Source organism: Budorcas taxicolor, chromosome 14 (genome assembly GCF_023091745.1).
Source record: "Budorcas taxicolor isolate Tak-1 chromosome 14, Takin1.1, whole genome shotgun sequence".
Lineage (NCBI taxonomy): Eukaryota > Metazoa > Chordata > Mammalia > Artiodactyla > Bovidae > Budorcas > Budorcas taxicolor.
The window spans coordinates 89641121-89662767 of record NC_068923.1 but is presented as its reverse complement, the minus strand read 5'-3'; the positions used below and the strand labels follow the sequence as shown (position 1 = coordinate 89662767).

General features: G+C 43.6%; 1 protein-coding gene across 1 annotated transcript in view; it reads right to left on the bottom strand.

Moving 5' to 3' along the window:
• The window catches only part of PSKH2 (protein serine kinase H2), a 29500-nt gene extending 16787 nt beyond the window's left edge, over positions 1-12713 (bottom strand). The window contains 3 exon segments of the mRNA XM_052651588.1: positions 631-776; positions 7149-7261; positions 12623-12713. Coding sequence (XP_052507548.1) covers positions 631-776; positions 7149-7261; positions 12623-12713 — 350 coding nt within the window.
• Positions 12714-21647: the final 8934 nt, after the last annotated feature.

Genomic DNA, 21647 nt, shown 5'->3' with positions numbered 1-21647 from the left:
AGTACCATAGTGGTTTTGCCATACATTGACATGAATCCGCCGCGGGTGTACACGTGTCCCCCATCCTGAACCCCCCTCCCACCTCCCTCCCTATCCCATCCCTCAGGGTCATCCCAGTTCACCAGCCTGGAGCACCCTGTCTCATGCATCGAACCTGGACCTGTGACCAGCTTCACATATTTTGTAACATACACGTTTCCATGTTATCTTTCTTGATTGTATTTCAAAAGAAAGGATGGTCCAAGTCCTGGAGAAAGACATTCCTGGGTTGTAGAACATTTACATCTCAAAGGGGCCGAGATCTAGGGAGGTCAGGGGCCTTTTATCAGAAGACCTTGGGGTCCTGGCTTCCCTTGTGGCTCAAGTGGTAGACAATCCGCCTGCAATGTGGGAGACCTGGGTTCCATCCCTGGGCTGGGAAGATCCCCTGGCGAAGGGAAAGGCTACCCACCCCAGTATTCTGGCCTAGAGAATTCCATGGACTATACAGTCCACGGGGTCGCAGAGAGTCTGACACGACTGAGCAACTTTCACTAGGTTCCTGGCAAGCCTAGGGGAATGGCAAGGCCTTGGGTCGCTGGTCACCTTTCTCAGCCCTGCTCCAGCCCTGCCGCTCCCCCGGCACTGTACTGCGCTTTACCGGTGAGGCCCCGGGGCTCGAACTTGGCACAAAAGCAGGCAGCTTGCATCCTGCGCACCGCTGTGGGTCGGGGTCCTCCAGAGGACTGCACCCGGGCTGGTGCAGGTGCCCCAGAAGGTGCCCCTTCCTGCTGGCGCTGCAACCCAGGGCCAAGGCAGGGAGCAGGGCCTGCTCTGCAGGGGGTGGCCACCCACTTATTGCCAGAACCACAAGGGAGGTGGGACAGAACACCCGGCCCAGGAGTCCTTGCTGGGAAGAAGGCCTTGCCGACGTCAGGCTGCCTGGATCCGTACTGACCACTTACCCTAGTAGATTTAGAGGTGGTAAAAGCAAAGGGGAGGAGAAGGCAGGATCCTCAGTTTTCCGGTCTGTGAAATGGGGATGTGAACATACGAAGTTATATCTATTAATAAAGTATAGCTTCCCTCTAAAGGACTTTTCCTGTCTCCAAAGCAGAGCTCACTCATATTAAGATGATATGAACTTTTGATGTATTATTTTTAAGCTCTAAGAGCTTGTAATATTTCAAGCACAAGACATCACTGTACTCTTTTGGGTCAGTTGTGCACCCTAGTCCCTGTCTGGCACTCTGCTAGCTCCTGCAGCCAGAAGAGACATGAGCTACACCCTGCCAGTGATGCATCTGAAATGCAAAAACTCCGAGCAAAACCAGATGCCTAGAGCTAAGCACAATACACTATGCAAACACCAGGATAAAACCCGTGGGGGAAACTGTGATAATAATCACGTGGTGGTTTAGTCACTAAGTCGCATCCGACTCTTGCCACCCCTGGACTGTAGCCCGCCAGGCTCCTGTGTCCATGGGATTTTCTAGGCAAGAATACTGGAGTTGCCATTTCCTTTTTCAGGAGATCTTCCTGACCCAGGGATCGAACCAGGGTCTCCTGCATTGCAGACGGATTCTTTACTGACTGAGCTACGAGTTTCAGATATTAGTAGTTATATATAATATTAATAATATAATTGTGCTATAATTGTTAATTATTCTATAATATAGAATCTTCTGTTTTGTCTATTTCATTTTACATTCATAAGTGTTTTTATGTCTTTGCATGTATTATAACTATTTTAATAAATGATGTTTTATGTTTGGGTTATATATCAATAGATTGATTTTATATGATTTATATTGATAGTTTATATAAACGATGTGCAGGAAGTGAAATTCAGTGAAGATCAGACACCCCTCACAAGTCATAGAGCCAGAACTGGAGGCCAAGTCTCCCAGTTTAGCACCCTTTTAGTGGTCATTTCTTTCATAATTTCAGTTAACCTTGGGCTTCCCAGGTGGTTCAGTGGTAAAGAATCTGCCTGCCAAGCAGGAGACATGGGTTCAGAGCCTGGGTCGCGAAGGTCCCCTGGAGAAGGAGATGGCAACGCACTCCAGTATTCTCGCCTGGAAACCCCATGGACAGAGGAGCCTGGGCCGGCTGCTGTCCGTGGGGTCACAAAGAGTGAGACAGGACTGAGCACTCTCAGACAGCGCTTAGTCTGTTTTAGCAGGGAACATCTGTGATGGGTCAATTAGTCCTGGATTTGCCCGGAAGAACTAACTGTATTTTGAAGGAAATTTTAAAACATGACTTGCATGTAGCTTAGAGAAAATCAGCCCATCCTGCAGAGGGAGCCAGAAAAACAGACTTTTCATGAAAAAGAACCTGCAGGATTCTCCAGGTACTGGGAGACAAAGAGAGAAGGTTGACGGTAAGCCAGGAAAGAATCTGTGGTTTTGCGTTTCAGGCTTTTGAATGAATTGGCAGAATAGGCAAAAGACCAAAAGACGCGGAATGAGAAAGAGAAGGAAGGGGCGCTGATGGAGAGAAGTAAAACGTTTAGACGCTGCTCAAGGAGCCAGCTCGCTGCTCTGGGGAGCCCAGAGCTGTGAGCTGAGCATGCTGGCGGCGGCCCAGGGCACAGGAAGCGCCCTCCTAAATCCAGGTCCTGGGCCTCGAGGACAGCCTCCCGCAGCTCCCCAGGAGGTCCGTCCATGGAGCTGGCACCCTGCAGTGAGAGCTTCATCAAGAGCCTACTGCTCAGCCCGAACTTTCCTTGAATATTGGCTAATACAATCTCTGGCTTTTAAGCCCTTTAAAAATGAAAATAGTAAATTAGAAACAAAGTTCTCTTTTGAAAAGCACCAACTATTGTTAATAACTGCAAGTGTTGTTGAAAATATACATTTCGTGCCAGGAGACAAAATTTAATGACTTACCTAGTCAAAACTTTTATGGGTCATCACCAAGCTTTGAAATGTCAAAATGTTAAGCACACACCATCAGCTTGTTCCTGTAGCCTATCTAATCCCTCGGAAAGAACTGGTGGCGGCGTCCCCTGTGTCTATTTCTCTTTGTTCTCATAATTGCTTCATTGTTTTTGAAATCATGCAAGCGTTGTTTGGGATCGCATGCTATTTATACATTAATTAACTATTTGTAGCTATTTAAATTATATATTTTCTCCTAATTGAGGTAATACAACTGTTGAAGTAAGTTTTAGACGTAAGGCTCATTTAAAATGAATTTTATGTTCATGTGTTTAGTGCTTATGAAGGCTTCCTGTGAGACTCACAGCAGTTGAAGAAGGACGATGGTGCTTAGCTAACATCTGGTTCTGGTGCTAAAGTTTACTCCAGTGGTGTTTTCTGAAGAGGATGAAATAAATTGAACCTCCAGTTTCTAAAGAAAAAAATCCAACCTCATCCTCAACTCTCACTCATTACCCGCAAGTCACAAATGCTCATTAAATGGTTGGTGATAACATTTAAAGCAATATGTAATACATTGCACCAATCAGTCAGTGCCGGGCTCTCTCCTATACCCAGCTTTCAAAAAGTAGGGTCAGAAGGGCACAGGGAATCCTAGGCAACAGAGACTCTCAACTAAGCAACTTGATGTGTGAAAGATATACTCAACAAATTATAATCCAATCCTAAGGAATATTGCACCGAAAGGATTTAAGAGCACGTGCTTGTCTGACACTTTGCAATCCAGTGGACTGTAGCCCATCAGGCTCCTCTGTCCCTGTGAGGAAGTTATGACGCCCTTGCCTTCCACACAGAGCCTTTGCTATCGCTGCTGCTGTGCTGTGCTCAGTCGCGTCTGACTCTGAGACCCCAGGGACTGCAGCCCGCCAGGCTCCGCTGCCCATGGGATTCTCCAGGCAAGAGTACTGGAGTGGGTTGCCATTTCCTTCTCCAGGGGATCTTCCCTACCCAGGGGTCGAATTTGTGTCTCCCGAATCTCCTGCATTGGCAGGCAGATTCTTTGCCACTGAGTCACCTGGGAAGCCATTGAAAGGATATAAGGAATTAAGGCAAATCAAAAGCTCAATAAAATTATCATTTAGGGAAAATTCATTTCCCTCTTACATGAATGATACTGGTGAACAACACAGAAAAATAATACAAATTTTTCTATTCTCTTCTATTGTCAGTCTTTAGTATACGTCACTAAAGGAAGGAGAGCAACACAAAAAATTAGGGGTGTCGCCAAAAGTGGCACACTGGGAAGCCCTACAATTCTATGACCTCCTCTTTAGGTCAAGAATAAGAAGATATAACCAAAAGACATATTTAACAGATAAAAATGAGGAATTTGCTGCATTTGGGATGGGTTTTTTTAAATAGCTGCAATTTTGTTGTTTTTCAACTTTTCCTTTTTTTAAAGCCCCCCCCCCCCCCCATTGGGGTTAATTTTCTCTAGAATGAACTCATGCCTGAAACATCAGTTTGAAGGTGTTCATCTTCTTGACTTCCAGTTTCCCAAGGTGCAGGGTCTGTGTTTCTAAGGAGGACTAGAATGGGGCTCTTTTAAGTCAATTTCACATACACAGTGAAGTGTGGCGCCAACAATGCAAAACTCCTCTCTCAGCTTTCTTTTCATAAAACCAATAATAAAGAACCATCAAGTAGGAAGCCTCTGTGTGAAATTTAGAGATGAGAAGATCATTCCTGCCACCCCTGGCAGACTATTTTTCATTATCACAACACACACACACACACACACACACACACACACACTTAAAAAAAATTATAATTCAGACAAGTCAGCAAGAAATTTTTAATTACTTTAAATATTTTACCTCCATTATAGTAGTGAGTCATTCCTGTTAATTTGCACAGCTCTACATTTAGCACTGAAAAAGAGTATTTCATTTTTGTAGAATTTCGATAATTACAAAAAGAAGATAAATGTTAAAATACAGCAATAAATTGCCAGTAAGAACTCTGCTGTCAAATAAAAGCACAAATCTTTCTTTTTTTTTTAATAGTAATGAGTCAAAGAAGCCAACAGCCAACTGTGAGTGAAGTTTTAGTGCATAAATCAAAGAAGATAAAGTGAGTTTTTCCATAATATTTTAAATGTTTTGCCCAAAAGAATTCTGCATTTTTAAGTTGACAAATTGTATCCAAAGCCTTTAGAAAAAAATGATGATTAGAAATAGATTTAGTTACATGGGAAAAAAATTTACAATATATTAATATTTCTGGGTGGGAAAAAAGATAAAAATGAAACCCTATATTGTGTGATCTCATTTGTAAACTCACTAATGAGATAAATTCCTGTGGTGTGGAATGAAGCCTCCAGCCAAAAATCAAACAGCAAGGAACCAAGGCCTGCTGACAGCTATGTGATGGAGCTGGGAACAGATTCTGCACCCCCAGCTGAGCCTCGAGATGACTGCAGCCCCACATGACAGCTTGATGCCACCTTGGGAAAGCTTGGCTCTGAAAGTGGACTTCCAAGTTCAAGTCCTCTTAACACCACTCCCCAGCACTGTGACCTTAGGAAAGTTACCTAGCCTGTCTGTGCTCCCAGCTTTATCCATGAATTTGAAATGACAGCATCACAAATGTCATAAGGTTGCTGTGAATAACTTCATTCATGTAAAGCACTTAGAACGACTACCTAGAACTTTATAAATGCTCATAAGTAAGTGAAGTCGCTCAGTCGTGTCCGACTCTTTGCGATCCCATGGCTCCTCTGTCCATGGGATTTTCCAGGCAAGAGTACAAGAGTGGGTTGCCATTTCCTTCTCCAGGGGATCTTCCTGACCCAGGGATCGAACCCAGGTCTCCTGCATTGCAAGCAGATGCTTTACCCTCTGAGCCACCAGGGGATTGTGTCAGTTACCTTCAAATTTAGTCGCTTTTGGCTAAGTGAAGTTGCTCAGTCCTGTCCAACTCTTTGCGACCCGGTGGACTGTAGCCCGCCAGGCTCCACCATCCATGGGATTTTCCAGGCAAGAGTACTGGACTGGGTTGCCATTTCCTTCTCCAGGGGATCTTCTTGACCCAGGGATCAAAACAGGTTTCATCGAAGGCAGACTCTTCACCATCTGAGCCACAAGGGGAGCCCCATAATAATTACATAGTTCACTAAAAACTAGCCTAAATAAGTGGCTTTAAGGGACTTCATTTATCTCTTGTTTCATGAGACATCTGCAAATTTTGCTGCCTTCAAACAACAAAGTCAGAGGAGAAGCATCCGCTCACTCTCAGGACCAAGGCTCTCCCAGCATGCCTACCACGCCAGGGCATTAGTGAATGCCTGTCCGACCATGCACGGTTGGTCGGCTCCTCCGGCAGTCAATTCCCTCCAGTAGGAAGTTCTCACGGCTGCCACAGGTAATCAAGTATCAAGACAGTTATTATGAAAAGAAAGCCATATTTCAAAAGCTAAACTACTTTGAAATGAGCTTTTTAACAAAACTCAAAACTTTTTTTTTTTTAATGTGCATTTATTTAGCTTTGGCTGTGCTGTGTCTTGGTTGCTGAGTGGGCTTTTCTCTAGCTGCGGCGAGCGGAGGCTCCTCTCCAGCTGTGGGGCACGAGCTTGTCTTTGCAGCGTCTTCATCTTCGGGGAGCGCGGGCTCAGTCACGCGGCTCCTGGATTCTTAGAGCGCAGGCTCAGTAGTGGAAGCCCTCGGGCTTGACTGCCCGCAGCATGTGGGATCTTCCCGCATTAGGGATCGAACCCGTGTCTCCCGCACTGGTGGGCAGATTCTCCACCACTGAAGCCCCAAATCAAAATGTTTATTCCAAGAAAGTTTAGACAGTTTTCATAAACATTTCAAAAGCCAGTGACCTAGACACTGATTCGTAACTTGAATAAATCCAAATTTCTTATCTATTTACTGAAACATGCTCTGGATTTCCCCGCTGCAATATTTAATTCAAACCAGACTCTACAAAAAAGTCCACAGGGACAAGAACCTTGGTATTTTATTAGCCTGTGCTTTCAAGGCATTTCCACAACGTGACACTTCTCTAATATCTGTTATTCCCACAGAAGCCTCTCTCACCAGGGAAATAGCTTTCTCATCCTTGGAAACTGACAACTGTATCCTTGGCAATGCATTTCTCTCCAACTGTTATTCTGTGACTAATTTTCTCTCGCCAGCATTTTGTGGAAACCTGCTGCGGATTGAAATCGGAGGTCACTGATTCCTTGCAAACGTCAGTCTCAGAACCAGGACACAACCTTACCTCCGAGAGGAGCCCATGGTCATGCTGAAGCCACCTGTGAAAGCCTTCAAGACCTGAGCTCTTCACGCTGTCATCCACGCCTCTGGCATCCAAATTTGTCAGGTGCCAATTGCCTTCAGGAATAGCAGAGAATGTCTAAATCCAGACTCATTCCTCCACTATGTGAAGTTTATTTCTGAAATGTTATTTTGTTTCATTTTGTCCTTTTTAAGACACTACTTCTTGGTTTATTTTCTGCAGTTTCCACATATATCCTGGGTGCTTTCATGAAGTAGCAAATTTTTGATGACTGAAGGGAAAGTGCTTAGGTTATTAAAGTTATTATCATTAGTTGGTCACTATATGTTTGTGCCTTTAAAAATACTGAATATATAAGCATCTGTTGGAAACATAGCTGAGATGAGAACTCTGATAAATATTCAGACGTTGAAAGTGTTCCCTAGTTTGATATTTTCACCCTGGTTCTTCTCACACTTGATCCTAACCATTACCGACAGCTCTCAAATTTCAACATGCATAAAAATAACTCAAGGAGCTAGTTAAAAATGAAAATTCAGAACACTTTTTCCAAAATTTCAGATTCACTGAGCCTGGGGGAAAGCCCCCAAATCTGCATTTTTAACAAATCAATGCAAGGTGGTCTATAAACCCCAGTCTGAAAATATTGTTTTAGACATTGAAAACTAAAAGTCATTAAAATTTAAACCAAAGAATCATAACTATATTCAGTACTATTATCATGAATGGCAAAACTGACCACCTGAACAGCGAACTCATAGACACCACCCAAGTGCCATCACCTCCAGGGAAACCAGATGTTAGGTAGCCACCACCACTGCCAGGAGAAGGAGAGAGAAAGGAAGAGAGGGGGCAGGGCAAGCTCTCGATGGGTTGGACAGCAGGAACGCAATCGGTAGAGTTGCTTTACCAACCTTTCTGTTAAAAGTTTAGTTTTGTTCTCTTCCAACTTCAGAGATAATACATCCTGAGTGCAACACTTTTGAAACCACGAAAACAAAGCTGACCTTTAAAAAGAACTTTGATTTATGGATATAAATAAATGTCATTATTTTTCATTTTTCTTTATCATTATTCCCTAAACATATTATGGTATATATTGATATAATGTAACATTTTTTCCATCTATCAGTATCTTTATTTCCTATGTAGAAAATTATCTAAGCGACTATTTTAAATGACTAACCAGCATTCCCTCATATAGCTATTCCACAATTAAATATTCCTTTGTCATTGAATATTTAGTCCCATGGTGTGGTGGACATGGGATGTCTTTCAGCATAGACGCTTCACTTTATTCATTTTTGATACTGATTGACTGATTTGACTGCATCGTCTCAGTTGCAGCAGGGTCTTCGCTACATCATGTGGAACTTTTGTTTGGGTGCATGAACTCTCTAGTTGTGGTGTGCGAGCTTAGCTGCTGCTGGATCTTCGTTCCCCAACCAGGGATCGAACCTGCGTCCTCTGCATGGCAAAGCAAATTCTTAACCACTGCACCACCAGCGAAATCCCAACACACAGATATTTTAAATGTTCGTGTTGAAGTCTTTCAAGCTTTTCCCTGTATCGTTTCTGCTTTTTGCATTGTACTCAGAAAGGACTCCCAAATTGAATACACTGTGATGTAGAAATGCACTGTGCAATCAGCCTTTGAACTTTTAATCAGTTTCTCATTTTCTACCCATCACACAGATTGGAGGTCACCAAAACAAATTTTATCTCGGGGTTCAGGAGTTGTTAGACCTGGCTCTCACTGCTTTAGAAGTAAAGTAGGGGAAAGTTGTGGCCTCATTCTCCTCGGGTAAATCCCAATTCACCAGACTGTTTATAACTTCCAGTCTCTTGTGACTTTGCAACTTGCCATTCTCCTCATTGACCCTATTTACCACTCTGCTGCTGCTGCTACTGCTGCTAAGTCACTTCAGTCGTGTCCGACTCTGTGCGACCCCATAGACGGCAGCCCACCAGGCTCCCCCGTCCCTGGGATTCTCCAGGCAAGAACACTGGAGTGGGTTGCCATTTCCTTCTCCAATGCATGAAAGTGAAAAGTGAAAGTCAAGTCGCTCAGTCGTGCCCGACTCTTCACGACCCCATGGACTGCAGCCCACCAGGCTCCTCCGCCCATGGGATTTTCCAGGCAAGAGTACTGGAGTGGGGTGCCATTGCCTTCTCCAATTTACCACTCTAGACCTGTGAAATCCTGTATTGTGTGTTATTCAGTAGCCTACCATCTAGTGGTGGAAATAGGGAAGTGAAGGTTTTTTCCCCCTTAGAGAATAATTCTATTTCACAATACAGCTCTAAGGTCACTCACTCTGGTAATAACTTACTATTTGTATAAAACTGTGAATAGTTTTGGAGAAAGCAATGGCACCCTACTCCAGTACTCCTGCCTAGAAAATCCCATGGACGGAGGAGCCTGGTGGGCTGCAGTCCATGGGGTCCTGAAGAGTCGGACATGACTGAGCGACTTGACTTTCACTTTTCACTTTCATGCATTGCAGAAGGAAATGGCAACCCACTCCAGTATGCTTGCCTGGAGAATCCCAGGGACAAGGAGCCTGGTGGGCTGCCGTCTAAGGGGTTGCACAGAGTCGGACAAGACTGAAGCGACGTAGCAGTAGCAGCAGTGAATAGTTTAGGCTTTCCCCGTGGCTCAGAGGTAAAGAATCCGCCTGCAATGCAGGAGACACAGGAGATTTGGGTTCAGTCCCTGGGTGGGGAAGACTCCCTCCAGTATTCTTGCCTGGAGGATCCCGTGGACAGAGGAGCCTGTTGGGCTACAGTCCGTAGCGTGGCAAACAGTAGGAAACGACGGAAGCAGCTGAGCACGTACGCCTGCCAATGCAGGCGACGCAGGTTCGATTCCTGCGTCAGGAAGATCCCCTGGAGAAGGAAATGGTAACCCACTCCAGTATTCTTGCCTGGAGAATCCCGGGGACGGAGGAGTCTGGCTACAATCCATGGGGTCGCAAAGACTCAGACATGACAGCGACTAAACAACAAACAACAACGTGAAGAGTTTATGAATCACTTTTTAAATAGTAGAATGAATCATAAACCTAGAGTCAGAATATCCTTATCTCCAGATTTGCAATTATTGATTTGTAATATCTGCTTTTTTTTTAATCCTTAACTCTTCTGAAGTTGGGCCTCCCTTTCTTTGAGGTAAAGGTCGGGTTTGTGTGTGTGTGTGTGTGTGTGTGTTTTAATATTTATTTCTTTGTTTTTGGCTACGTTGGGTCTTGGTGGTTGTGCACAGGCTTTCTCTAGTTCTCCAGTTGTAGAGGGCTTCCCTGGTGGCTCAGACGGTAAAGCGTCTGCCCACAATGCGGGAGACCTGCTTTCGATCCCTGGGTCGGGAGGATCCCCTGGAGAAAGAAATTGCAATCCACTCCAGTATTCTTGCCTGAAAAATTCCATGGACTGAAGAGCGGGCTACAGTCCATGGGGTCGCAAAGAGCTGGACATGACTGAGCAACTTCACTCTCCCTTTCACGAGCTGCCGAGAGTGGGGACCATGCTTTAGGCGCCGTGTGCAGGCTTCTCCTTGCAGTAGCTTCTCCTGTTGTGGAGCACAGGCCCTAGGACCTGGGCTCAGCAGCGGCGGCTCAGGGCCTCCACAGTGCAGCCTCAGTAGTTGTGGTCCTTGGGCCAAGTTGTCCCATGACATGTGGGAACTTCCTGGACGGGAGATGCAACCAGTGTCCCCTGCATCACAAGGCGGATTCTTAACCACTGGACCAGCAGGGAAGGCCAAGAAGACTGTTTTTGATGTTCCTAAGTTCCTTATAATTTCCAGTACATTTTACAATCTTACGAAATGTGGCACTGGAATAACTCAAATCAATAAATTTCTTTTTCAGATTCTTTAAAGAATTAACCACAAAAAAGCCATGAGTGTCTCCATATTTCTTCAGTTGGTATGACATCCTATCAAATTTTCTATGATAACATTCTTTCCTATGCTAAGATTATAAGCTTTGTATGTATAAAACTATTTCTGATTATAAATCTTTCTTCTGCAACATTTTAAAAAATGTAAATATAATGTGTAAGAATGACCTCTATAATAATAATGTAAAATAATGACCTTTCTACCTAATAATTCATTTTTTCTTAGTTCATATTTTTTCATAGAAATAATGTTCTCAGCATAACAATGCCATTTAGTCTTCCCACTGGTGAATTTTCCATCATTAGTTCCTATAATTACCATAAAAGCTTACTGTTGTAGCAAGACAGGTCCTGGGATCTCTGCCATCAAGATAGAAAAAAATGAAAAATCAGAAATATTTGGAGTGGAGAAGATAAACACTGTAAGGCTATTATATTTTAAAATGTGCATGAATTCAAAAGTAGATAATTTCTTCAAGTAAAAACATGAATATTTATACAATTGTGTGACATATGAGTTTTATAAATTTTTAAAATAATTAATGTTGTAATCAGAATTTCTCAAACACTATTCAAAAGAATACTACTTCTTCAAGTCACTAAAGACACTAGTTGCCCAAACAAAGGGAGCCATTGTCCAATCTATTTTTTGGAAAATGCTATCTTAAAGTTCAAAGGTTCTAATCACCAAAGGACTTCCCAGAGACTTCAGTATGTGAGCATGCATTTTGATTATCCAAATTGGGGGGTACTATCTAACCTGTTTGTTCACAGAGCTTCTCCTTCCACCATAGAACATCTCTCAAGGAAATAGCAACTGAAAATAAAAAGTAGAAAACCAAAATCACAATTTAAAAGCAGTGAGATTCAGTTTTATTTGGGAACACTACTGAGGACTGTAGCCCAGGAGAGAGTCTCTCAGATAGCTCTGAAGAATGGCTCTGAAAAGGCAGAAAAAGAGCCGCCAATATGTATGTGAATTTGGGGCTGGAAAATATGCATAGTCGAGCATACATCTTGATAAAAGATTATTGCTAATCACACACACGCACACAAACCAGATATGTGAAGTCAATGAGTTTAGTGCTTTTCTATTTATGGGAAGGTGCAAGAATCTGGAGTCACCAAAATTCTTCCTTAGACATGCATCTTAACTATCTTGGGGCCAAAATCCAAAGTACAAAATGCTCATCCTGTTTTTTCCATCCTGAGTTCCCTGAATTCAGGACTTACTGTTGGAGGCTGACTGCAGTCCATTGCGACTTAACCCTTTGTGTAACTGGATGGTGAGCAATATTCTGTGTTTTTGTGTTTACGGATCCTTAGAACAAGGTAAGTTGCAGTGAATATGTAAGGTAAATGCAACCAGATTGTGGAATAACAGATGAAAACATTTTTTTAAAATGCTATTTAGGATGAAGAGAAGGGCTTGCATTATGGGGGAAACCAGTGATGGCTTTGTTGCAGGAAGGGGGATGCCTACCAGGGCCCCAGAGTGGGCTCTTGTGTAACACTGGGAAACAGGTCCTCTGAGGAGACACACGTGCTGACAGAACCAGAGGCTTCTCTGGGAAGGAGCACCCGGACGGAGAGCAGGAGGGTAAGAGGACCCAGCCCTGCCACAGGGCTCTCAGTCTGCAGCGTCATGGCGAGGGGATTCGCTTCCAGGTTGTCTCCGGCCAGTCATTCTGGCTCAGGGTCTTTCTTGGTGGCACGCGCATCGCTCAGCCAAGATGGATTCCAGCGAAGAGGATTCTGGGAGGTTGGTAGGTCACACGGACTGGTGTTTCCTTTCGACCTTTCCCGAATTCTTCTGGTTGGTGGTGGCTTGTCAGCTCCTTGCTCCTTACCAGGCCTCCTGTCATAAAATAACTGTAAAATGACTCATGCAAATGGCCACTGTGGTGCCTGGCCAGGGTGGACGGTTTCAGGCAGTGTTTCCCCTAACAGTTTGGTCAGCAGAGACAGGAAGTGGGAGAACTCCTTGATGTTTGTTGATGTACGTTAAAGAGAAGAACCACAGGCCACATGTATTGCCACTTGCACCAAAGCCCCTGATTCCACCTGGATTTAATCTAATTGTACTCTCAACCTTCCTCAGAAATGCAGCTTTATTTTTATCAAGCAGTTGGAAATTTCTGGGCATAAGTCCTCTTGGAGGAGGTCGCCGTTAACCCCACCATAGAGCTACCAGAACTTACACAGGACTGGGAAACAGACTCTGGGACGGCACCAGCAGAACCTTGTGCACCAGGACCCCGATCCAGACTTGCCCAGGAGGGTCCAGGAGTTTCTGGAGGAGGTGTGGGTCGGCGGAGGCCTGCGGCAGGGTCGGGAGCACTGGGTGCGTGCATGGACCTTTTGAAGGAGGTCGCCATTATCTTTGTTATATACAGTATACAGTAAAGTTGCTTAGGCACGTCCCACGCTTTGTACTGTAGCCTACCAGGTTCCTCCATCGGTGGGATTTTCCAGGCAAGAGCACTGGAATGGGTTGCCATTGCCTTCTCCAGGATCCCGACTCAGGGATCAAACCCAGGTCTCCAGCACTGCAGGCAGAGGCTTTACCTCTGAGCCACCAGGGAAGCCCCTTTTCCCTCCATTACCTCCACCATAGTTTCAGTTCAGTTCAGTTCAGTTAAGTCACTCAGCCGTGTCCGACTCTTTGCGACCCCATGAATCGCAGCACGCTAGGCCTCCCTGTCCATCACCAACTCCCGGAGTTCACTCATTGAGTCTTGAAGTGAAGTGAAGTCACTCAGTCGTGTCCGACTCTTTGTGACCCCATGGGCTGTAGCCTACCAGGCTCCTCAGTCCGTGGAATTTTCCAGGCAAGAGCACTGGAGTGGGTTGCCATTTCCTTCTCCAGGGGATCTTTCCAACCCAGGGATTGAACCCGAGTCTCCCGCACTGCAGGCAGACGCTTCACCATCTGAGCCACCAGGCTTGGCCCCAGGTAAGTAGCAGGGAGGGAGCAGAGCTCCACTCATCAACAGAAAATTGGATTAAAGATTTACTGAGCATGGCCCCGCCCATCAGAACAAGATCCAGTTTCCCCCTCAGTCAGTCTCTCCCATCAGGAAGCTTCCATAGGCCTCTTATCCTTCTCCATCAGAAGGCAGAGGGACTGAAAACCACAATCACAGAAAACTAATCAATCTGATCACATGGACCACAGCCTTGTCTAACTCAATGGAACTATGAGCCATGCCCTGTAGGGCCACCCAAGATGGATGGGTCAGTGTGGCGAGGTCTGACAGAATGTGGTCCACTGGAGAAGGGAATGGCAAACCAAATCAGTATTCTTGCCTTGAGAACCCCATGAACAGTATGAAAAGGCGAAATGACAGGATACTGAAAGAGGTACTCCCCAGGTCAGTAGGTGCCCCATATGCTACTGGAGGTCAGTGGAGAAATAACTCCAGAAAGAATGACGAGAAGGAGCCAAAGCAAAAACAACACCCAGTTGTGGATAGGACTGGTGATGGAAGCAAGGTCCGATGCTGTAAAGAACAATATTGCATAAGAACCTGGAATGTTAGGCCCATGAATCAAGGCAAATTGAAAGTGTTCAAACAGGAGATAGAAAGAGTGAACGTTGACTTTTTAGGAATCAGTGAACTAAACTGGGCTGGAATAAGTGAATTTAACTCAGATGACCATTGTATCTACTACTGCGGGCAGGAATCCCTTAGAAGAAATGGAGTGGCCATCATGGTCAACAAAAGAGTCCGAAATGCAGTACTTGGATGCAATCTCAAAAACGACAGAATGATCTCTGTTCATCTCCAAGGCAAACCATTCAATATCACAGTAATCCAAGTCTATGCCCTGACCAGTAACGCTGAAGAAGCTGAAGTTGAACAGTTTTATGAAGACCTACAAGACCTTTTAGAACTAACACCCAGAAAAGATGTCCTTTTCATTATAGGGAACTGGAATGCAAAAGTAGGAAATCAAGAGATATCTGGAGTAACAGGCAAGTTTGGCCTTGGAGAACAGAATGAAGCAGAGCAAAGGCTAGAAGAGTTTTGCCAAGAGAACACACTGGTATAGCAAACACCCTTTCCCAACAACACAAGAGAAGACTCTACACATGGACATCACCAGATTGTCAATACCGAAAGAAGATTGATTATATTCTTTGCAGCCAAAGATGGAGAAGCTTTATACAGTCAGCAAAAACAAGACCGGGAGTTGACTGTGGCTCAGATCATGAACTCCTTATTGCCAAATACAGACTGAAATTGAAGAAAGTAGAAAAAACCACTAGACCATTCAGGTATGACCTAAATCAAATCCCTTAGGATTATACAGTGGAAGTGAGAAATAGATTCAAGGGATTAGATCTGATAGAGTGCCTGAAGGACTATGGAAGGAGGTTTGTGACATTGTGCAGGAGGAAGTGATCAAGACCATCCCCAAGAAAAAGAAATGCAAAAAGGCAAAATAGTTGTCTGAGGAGGCCTTACAAATAGCTGAGTAAAGAAGACAAGCCAAAGGCAAAGGAGAAAAGGAAAGATACACCCATTTGAATGCAGAGTTCTAAAGGATAGCAAGGCGAGATAAGAAAGCCTTCCTCAGTGATCAATGCAAAGAAATAGAGGAAAACAACAGAATGGGAAAGACTAAAGATCTCTTCAAGAAACTCAGAGATACCAAGAGAATATTTCATGAAAAGATGGGCTCAATAAAGGACAGAAATGGTATGGACCTAACAGAATAAGAAGATATTAAGAAGAGGTGGTAAGAATACACAGAAGAACTACACAAAAAAGATCTTAATGACCCAGATAATCATGATGGTGTGATCACTCACCTAGAGCCAGACATCCTGGAATGTGAAGTCAAGTGGGCCTTAGGAAGCATCGCTACGAACAAAGCCAGTGGAGGTGATGGAAATCCAGTTGATCTATTTCAAATCCTAAAAGATGATGCTGTGAAAGTGTTACACTCAATATGCCAGCAAATTTGGAAAACTTAGCAGTGGCCACAAGACTGGAAAAAGTCAGTTTTCATTCCAATCCCAAAGAAAGGCAATGCCAAAGAATGCTCAGGTTCAGTTCAGTTCAGTTCAGTCGCTCAGTCGTGTCCAATGCTTTGCGACCCCATGAATCGCAACACGCCAGGCCTCCCTGTCCATCACCATCTCCCGGAGTTCACTCAGACTCACGTCCATCGAGTCCGTGATGCCATCCAGCCATCTCATCCTTGGTCGTCCCTTTCTCCTCCTGCCCTCAATCCCTCCCACCATCAGAGTCTTTTCCAATGAGTCAACTCTTCGCATGAGGTGGCCAAAGTACTGGAGCTTCAGCTTTAGCATCATTCCTTCCAAAGAAATCCCAGGGTTGATCTCCTTCAGAATGGACTGGTTGGATCTCCTTGCAGTCCAAGGGACTCTCAAGAGTCTTCTCCAACACCACAGTTCAAAAGCATCAATTCTTCAGCGCTCAGCATTCTTCACAGTCCAACTCTCATATCCAAACATGACCACAGGAAAAACCATAGCCTTGACTAGACGGACCTTAGTCGGCAGAGTAATGTCTCTGCTTTTGAATATACTATCTAGGTTGGTCGTAACTTTTCTTCCAAGGAGTAAGCAAGAATGCTCAAACTACCACACAATTGCACTCATCTCACACACTAGCAAAGAAATGCTCAAAATTCTCCAAGCCAGGCTTCAACAGTATGTGAACCATGAACTTCCAGATGTTCAAGCTGGTTTTAGAAAAGGCAGAAGAACCAGAGATCAAATTGCCAACATCCGTTGGATCATCAAAAAAGCCAGAGAGTTTTTTAAAAAAATGCCTACTTCTGCTTTATTGACTCTGCCAAAGCCTTTGACTGTGTGGATCACAACAAACTGTGGAAAATTCTTAAAGAGATGGAAATACCAGACCACCTTACCTGCTGCTTGAGAAATCTGTATGTAGGTCAAGAAGCAATAGTTAGAACTGGACATGGAACAACAGACTGCTTCCAAATCAGGAAAGGAGTACATCAAGGCTGTGTATTGTCACCCTGCTTATTTAACTTCTATGCAACTTATATGCATATATGTTATGCATCATGAGAAACGCTGGGCTGGATGAAGCACAAGCTGGAATCAAGATCGCAGGAAGAAATATCAACAACCTCAGATATGCAGATGATACCACTCTTGTAGCAGGAAGTGGAGAAAAATGAAAGAGCCTCTTGATGAAAGTGAAAGTGAAAGAGGAGAGTGAAAAGGATGGCTTAAACTAAACATTAAAAAAACTAAGCTCATGGACTCTGGTTCCAACACCTTATGACAAATAGATAGGGAAACAATGGAAACAGTGACAGACTTTATCTTTTTGGATTCCAAAAGCACTGTAGATGGTGACTGCAGTTATGAAATTAAAAGATGCTTGCTCCTTGGAAGAAAAGCTATGACCAACCTAGACAACATACTAAAAAGCAGAGACATTACTTTGCCAACAAAGTCTAGTGAAAGCTATGGTTTTTCTGGTAGTCAGGTATGGATGTGAGAGCTGGACTATAAAGAAAGCTGAGCACCAAAGAGTTGATGCTTTTGGACTGTGGTGTTGGAGAAGAGTCCCTTGGACTGCAAGGAGATCCAACCAGTCCATCCTAAAGGAAATCAGTCTTGAATATTCATTGGAAGTACTGATGTTGAAGTTGAAACTCCAATACTTTGGCCACCTGATGCAAAGAAATGACTCATTTGAAAAGATCTGATGCTGGGAAAGACTGAAGTCGGGAGGAGAAGGGGGCAACAGAGGATGAGATGGTTGGATGGCATCACCGACTCAATGGATATGAGTTTGAGTAAGCTCCGGGAGTTGGTGATGGACAAGGAGGCCTGGCGTGCTGCAGTCCATGGGGTCACAAAGAGTCGGACATGACTGAGCGACTGAACCGATTGCACTGAGGCAGCTCATGGGCCTTCGCCCTGACACCACACCAGAGGAAGAAGAGGGAATCACATGATAAAACCCTTGGGTCTCTTCCTTCCCAAAAAGAGTTATCCTGGCCCCAAATAATCCTTTCTTTTCTTCTACTAATGACTTCCTCACCTCACCCTGCTTTCTATAAAAGCCTTCTGCTTTGCATTGCTCCTAGCCTCTGATGTGCCCTTCTAGTACCAGATGGAAGCCTTCCTGGTTCATGAGTTGTTGAATAAAGCTAATTACACCTTCAGAGATACTCAGTTGAAATGGTTTTTGACTGGTAAATCAAATGAAAAGATGCTTGCTATAATGTTATGATGACCCCTTGTAGTTCAAAGTCAAAATGGTCCTTTGAAAAGTTAATCCTGGCACCATGAGCAGCAAGTATCTTAGAGTTCAAGTAACTCCTTTCAATGTTTCCCGACACCATTGTCAGTGATTATCTCTTCAGAGTGGTATTAGAGGGACTTTCATCTCATATATTTCTGTAATAGCCAAAAGTTTTGCAAAAAGTATGCATTGCTCTGGTGATCAGAGCAAAACACGATGAAGACTAAACAAAATACAAAGGAAACAATCACCCTTCTCAGGAAGGTATTCATTTATCTGCAAGTCCAAAGAAGGAATCTGGATTAAAGTACATTAATGCTCTTAATCTTTCTAAATAAACAGGATTTGGGGCCTTTCACCTTTGCTTTAAAGTTATATAAGTATTTTATCTAAATATTATGAGTGATGATTCATTTTTTGTACTTTTCTAATCAGATTAAAAATTTTTTCCCTAGAACAGATTTGTACTAAGACATTAAATAGGGTCACTGAAGAACAGTAAGGTATTATGAAGGAAGACATATTATATCAGGTCCAGCTTTAATTAAGGTTTAAAGAATATCATTTTGATAAAGTATAAAAGATAAATATTAGGGCAAATAGCACCTTACAAACCCCTGACAAAACAGATTTTATCACCAGCCAACACATGAAGTCCTTTTAGTCTTCTCTTCAGCAAGAAGAAAAATATTAAAACATCCTTAAAACTTTAAATTAGCCAAAGCCAACAAAGCAAAAATAGGCCCATTTTAACCTTAAACAAGAGATTCTCCTGACCCACGTGGCCCAGAAAGGCAATGATGCTGATGGCAAACCCTCCTGCTTTTAAGAGAGCAAAACCAGGAGCACAGCCGGGCTGAGCACCGTGATAGCTGTTCTGGATCAGTGTCAAGGGAGCATCCTGCTTTGCCTGCAGAGTCCTTGTACTGAATTCAGTCACATGCTCTCCGGAGTTCCTCACTGTAACCCCCTTTAACCCCCTTTAACCCAGCTGAGATTCTTGAAGAACATACACGGACGTTCATGTGGCTTCAAAACTCAATTTTTCATCATGATGGGGTTTTTTGGACTGATATGGGAAGTCTGCGTTTGTGTTCACATGTTCTAACTGGAGAGCTTGAGCACTGGAGAAAGCAGTTAAGCAGAGGTCACCGCAAACTCATCGACGCAAGCACTGCCTCTACTGGGTCCACGTGCTCTTAGAAATCCCCCACCTGCATGGACTAACCTTAGCTTCCAGTGGGCAGTGTGGGGCTCTCACACTGCTGAGCGCACTGTCCACCCCACTGCAGAGAATGTGCTTTTTTTCTGAACACTTTTTCTGAACTGCAGTGTTAAACCTGAGCTCCTTGGAGAAATAGCTGATTCTAAGTCTGGGTGAAAATGGAACAAAATAATCATGGACCAGCCTGTCATTACAGAAAGCAAGGAAGTTGTCAAAGACGACTAGGGTTAAATCAAAAGAACATGATGGGGACTTCCCTGGTGACCCAGTGGCAAAGACTCTGGGCTGTCAATGCAGAGAGCCAAGATTCGATCCCTGGTCAGGGAACTAGATCCCACATGCTGCACCCAGGCACTGGTACAGCCAGATAAATCAATAAATATTTAAAAAGGAGAAGATGACTATGCTTAAATCTATGTGTTAATAATATTTTTATCAAAAAGAAAATTCCCAGAGATAAATCCACACACCGATAGACACCTTATTTTTAACAAAGGAGTCAAGAATATACAAAGGAGAAAAGACAATCTCTTTGACAAGTGGTGCTGGGAAAACTGGTCAACCACCTGTGAAAGAATGAAACTGGAACACTTTGTAACACCATGCACAAAAATAAACTCAAAATGGATTAAAGATCTAAATGTAAAACCAGAAACTATAACACTCCTAGAGATTTGAAAACATAGGCAAAACACTCTCTGACATAAATCACAGCAGGATCCTCTATGACCCACTTCCCAAAGTAACGGAAACAAAAGCAAAAATAAACAAGTGGGACCTGATTAAACTTAAAAGCTTTTGCACAAGGAAGGAAACTATAAGCAAGGTGAAGAGACAGTCTTCAGAATGGGAGAAAATAACAAACAAAGAAACTGACAAAGAATTAATCTCAAAAATATACAAGCAACTTATGCAGCTCAATTCCAGAAAAATAAACGACCCAATCAAAAAGTGGGCCAAAGAACTAAATAGACATTTCTCCAAAGAAGACAAACAGATGGCTAACAAACACAGGAAAAGATGCTCAACAGCACTCATTATCAGAGAAATGCAAATCAAAGCCACAATGAGGTACCATTTCACGCCAGTCAGAATGGCTGCTATCCAAAAGTCTACAAGCAATAAATGCTGGAGAGGGTGTGGAGAAAAGGGAACCCTCTTACACCTGTTGGTGGGAATGCAAACTAGTACAGCCACTATGGAGAACAGCGTGAAGATTCCTTAAAAAAACTGGAAATAGAACTGCCTTATGACCCAGCAATCCCACTACTGGGCATACACACCGAGGAAACCAAATTGAAAGAGACACGTGTACCCCAATGTTCATTGCAGCACTGTTTATAATAGCCAGAACATGGAAACAACCTAGACGTCCATCAGCAGATGAATGGATAAAAAAGCTGTGGTACATATACACAATGGAGTATTACTCAGCCATTAAAAAGAATACATTTGAATCAGCTCTAATGAGGTGGATGAAACTGGAGCCTATTATACAGAGTGAAGTAAGCCAGAAAGAAAAACACCAATACAGTATACTAACACATATATATGGAATTTAGAAAGATGGTAACGATAACCCTGTATGCGAGACAGCAAAAGAGACACAGATGTAAAGAGCAGACTTCTGGACTCTGGGAGAAGGCTCTGAAGGGAGGGTGGGAGGATTTGAGAGAATGGTATTGAAATATGTATATTTCCATGTGTAAAATAGATGACCAGTCCAGGTGTGATGCATGAGACAGGGTGCTTGGGGCTGGTGCACTGGGATGACCCAGAGGGATGGGATGGGGAGGGAGGTGAGAGGGAGGTTCAGGAAGGGGAACTATACAGCTGTGGTGGATTCATGTCAATGTATGGCAAAAAACACTATAATATTGTAGAGTAATTAGCCTCCAATTAAAATAATTAAATAAAAAGAAAAACCTTTATTGGTCACTTCTGGAGGATTCTAGGGAACCAACACATTATTTGGAAAGTTGGCAAATGGAATGAGCTAAGCGTTTATCCAGCTTTTTTTTTTTTTTTTTTTTTGGCGGTGCTGGATCTTCGCCGCGGCACACTGGCTTTCCCTAGCCGTGGTGCACAGGC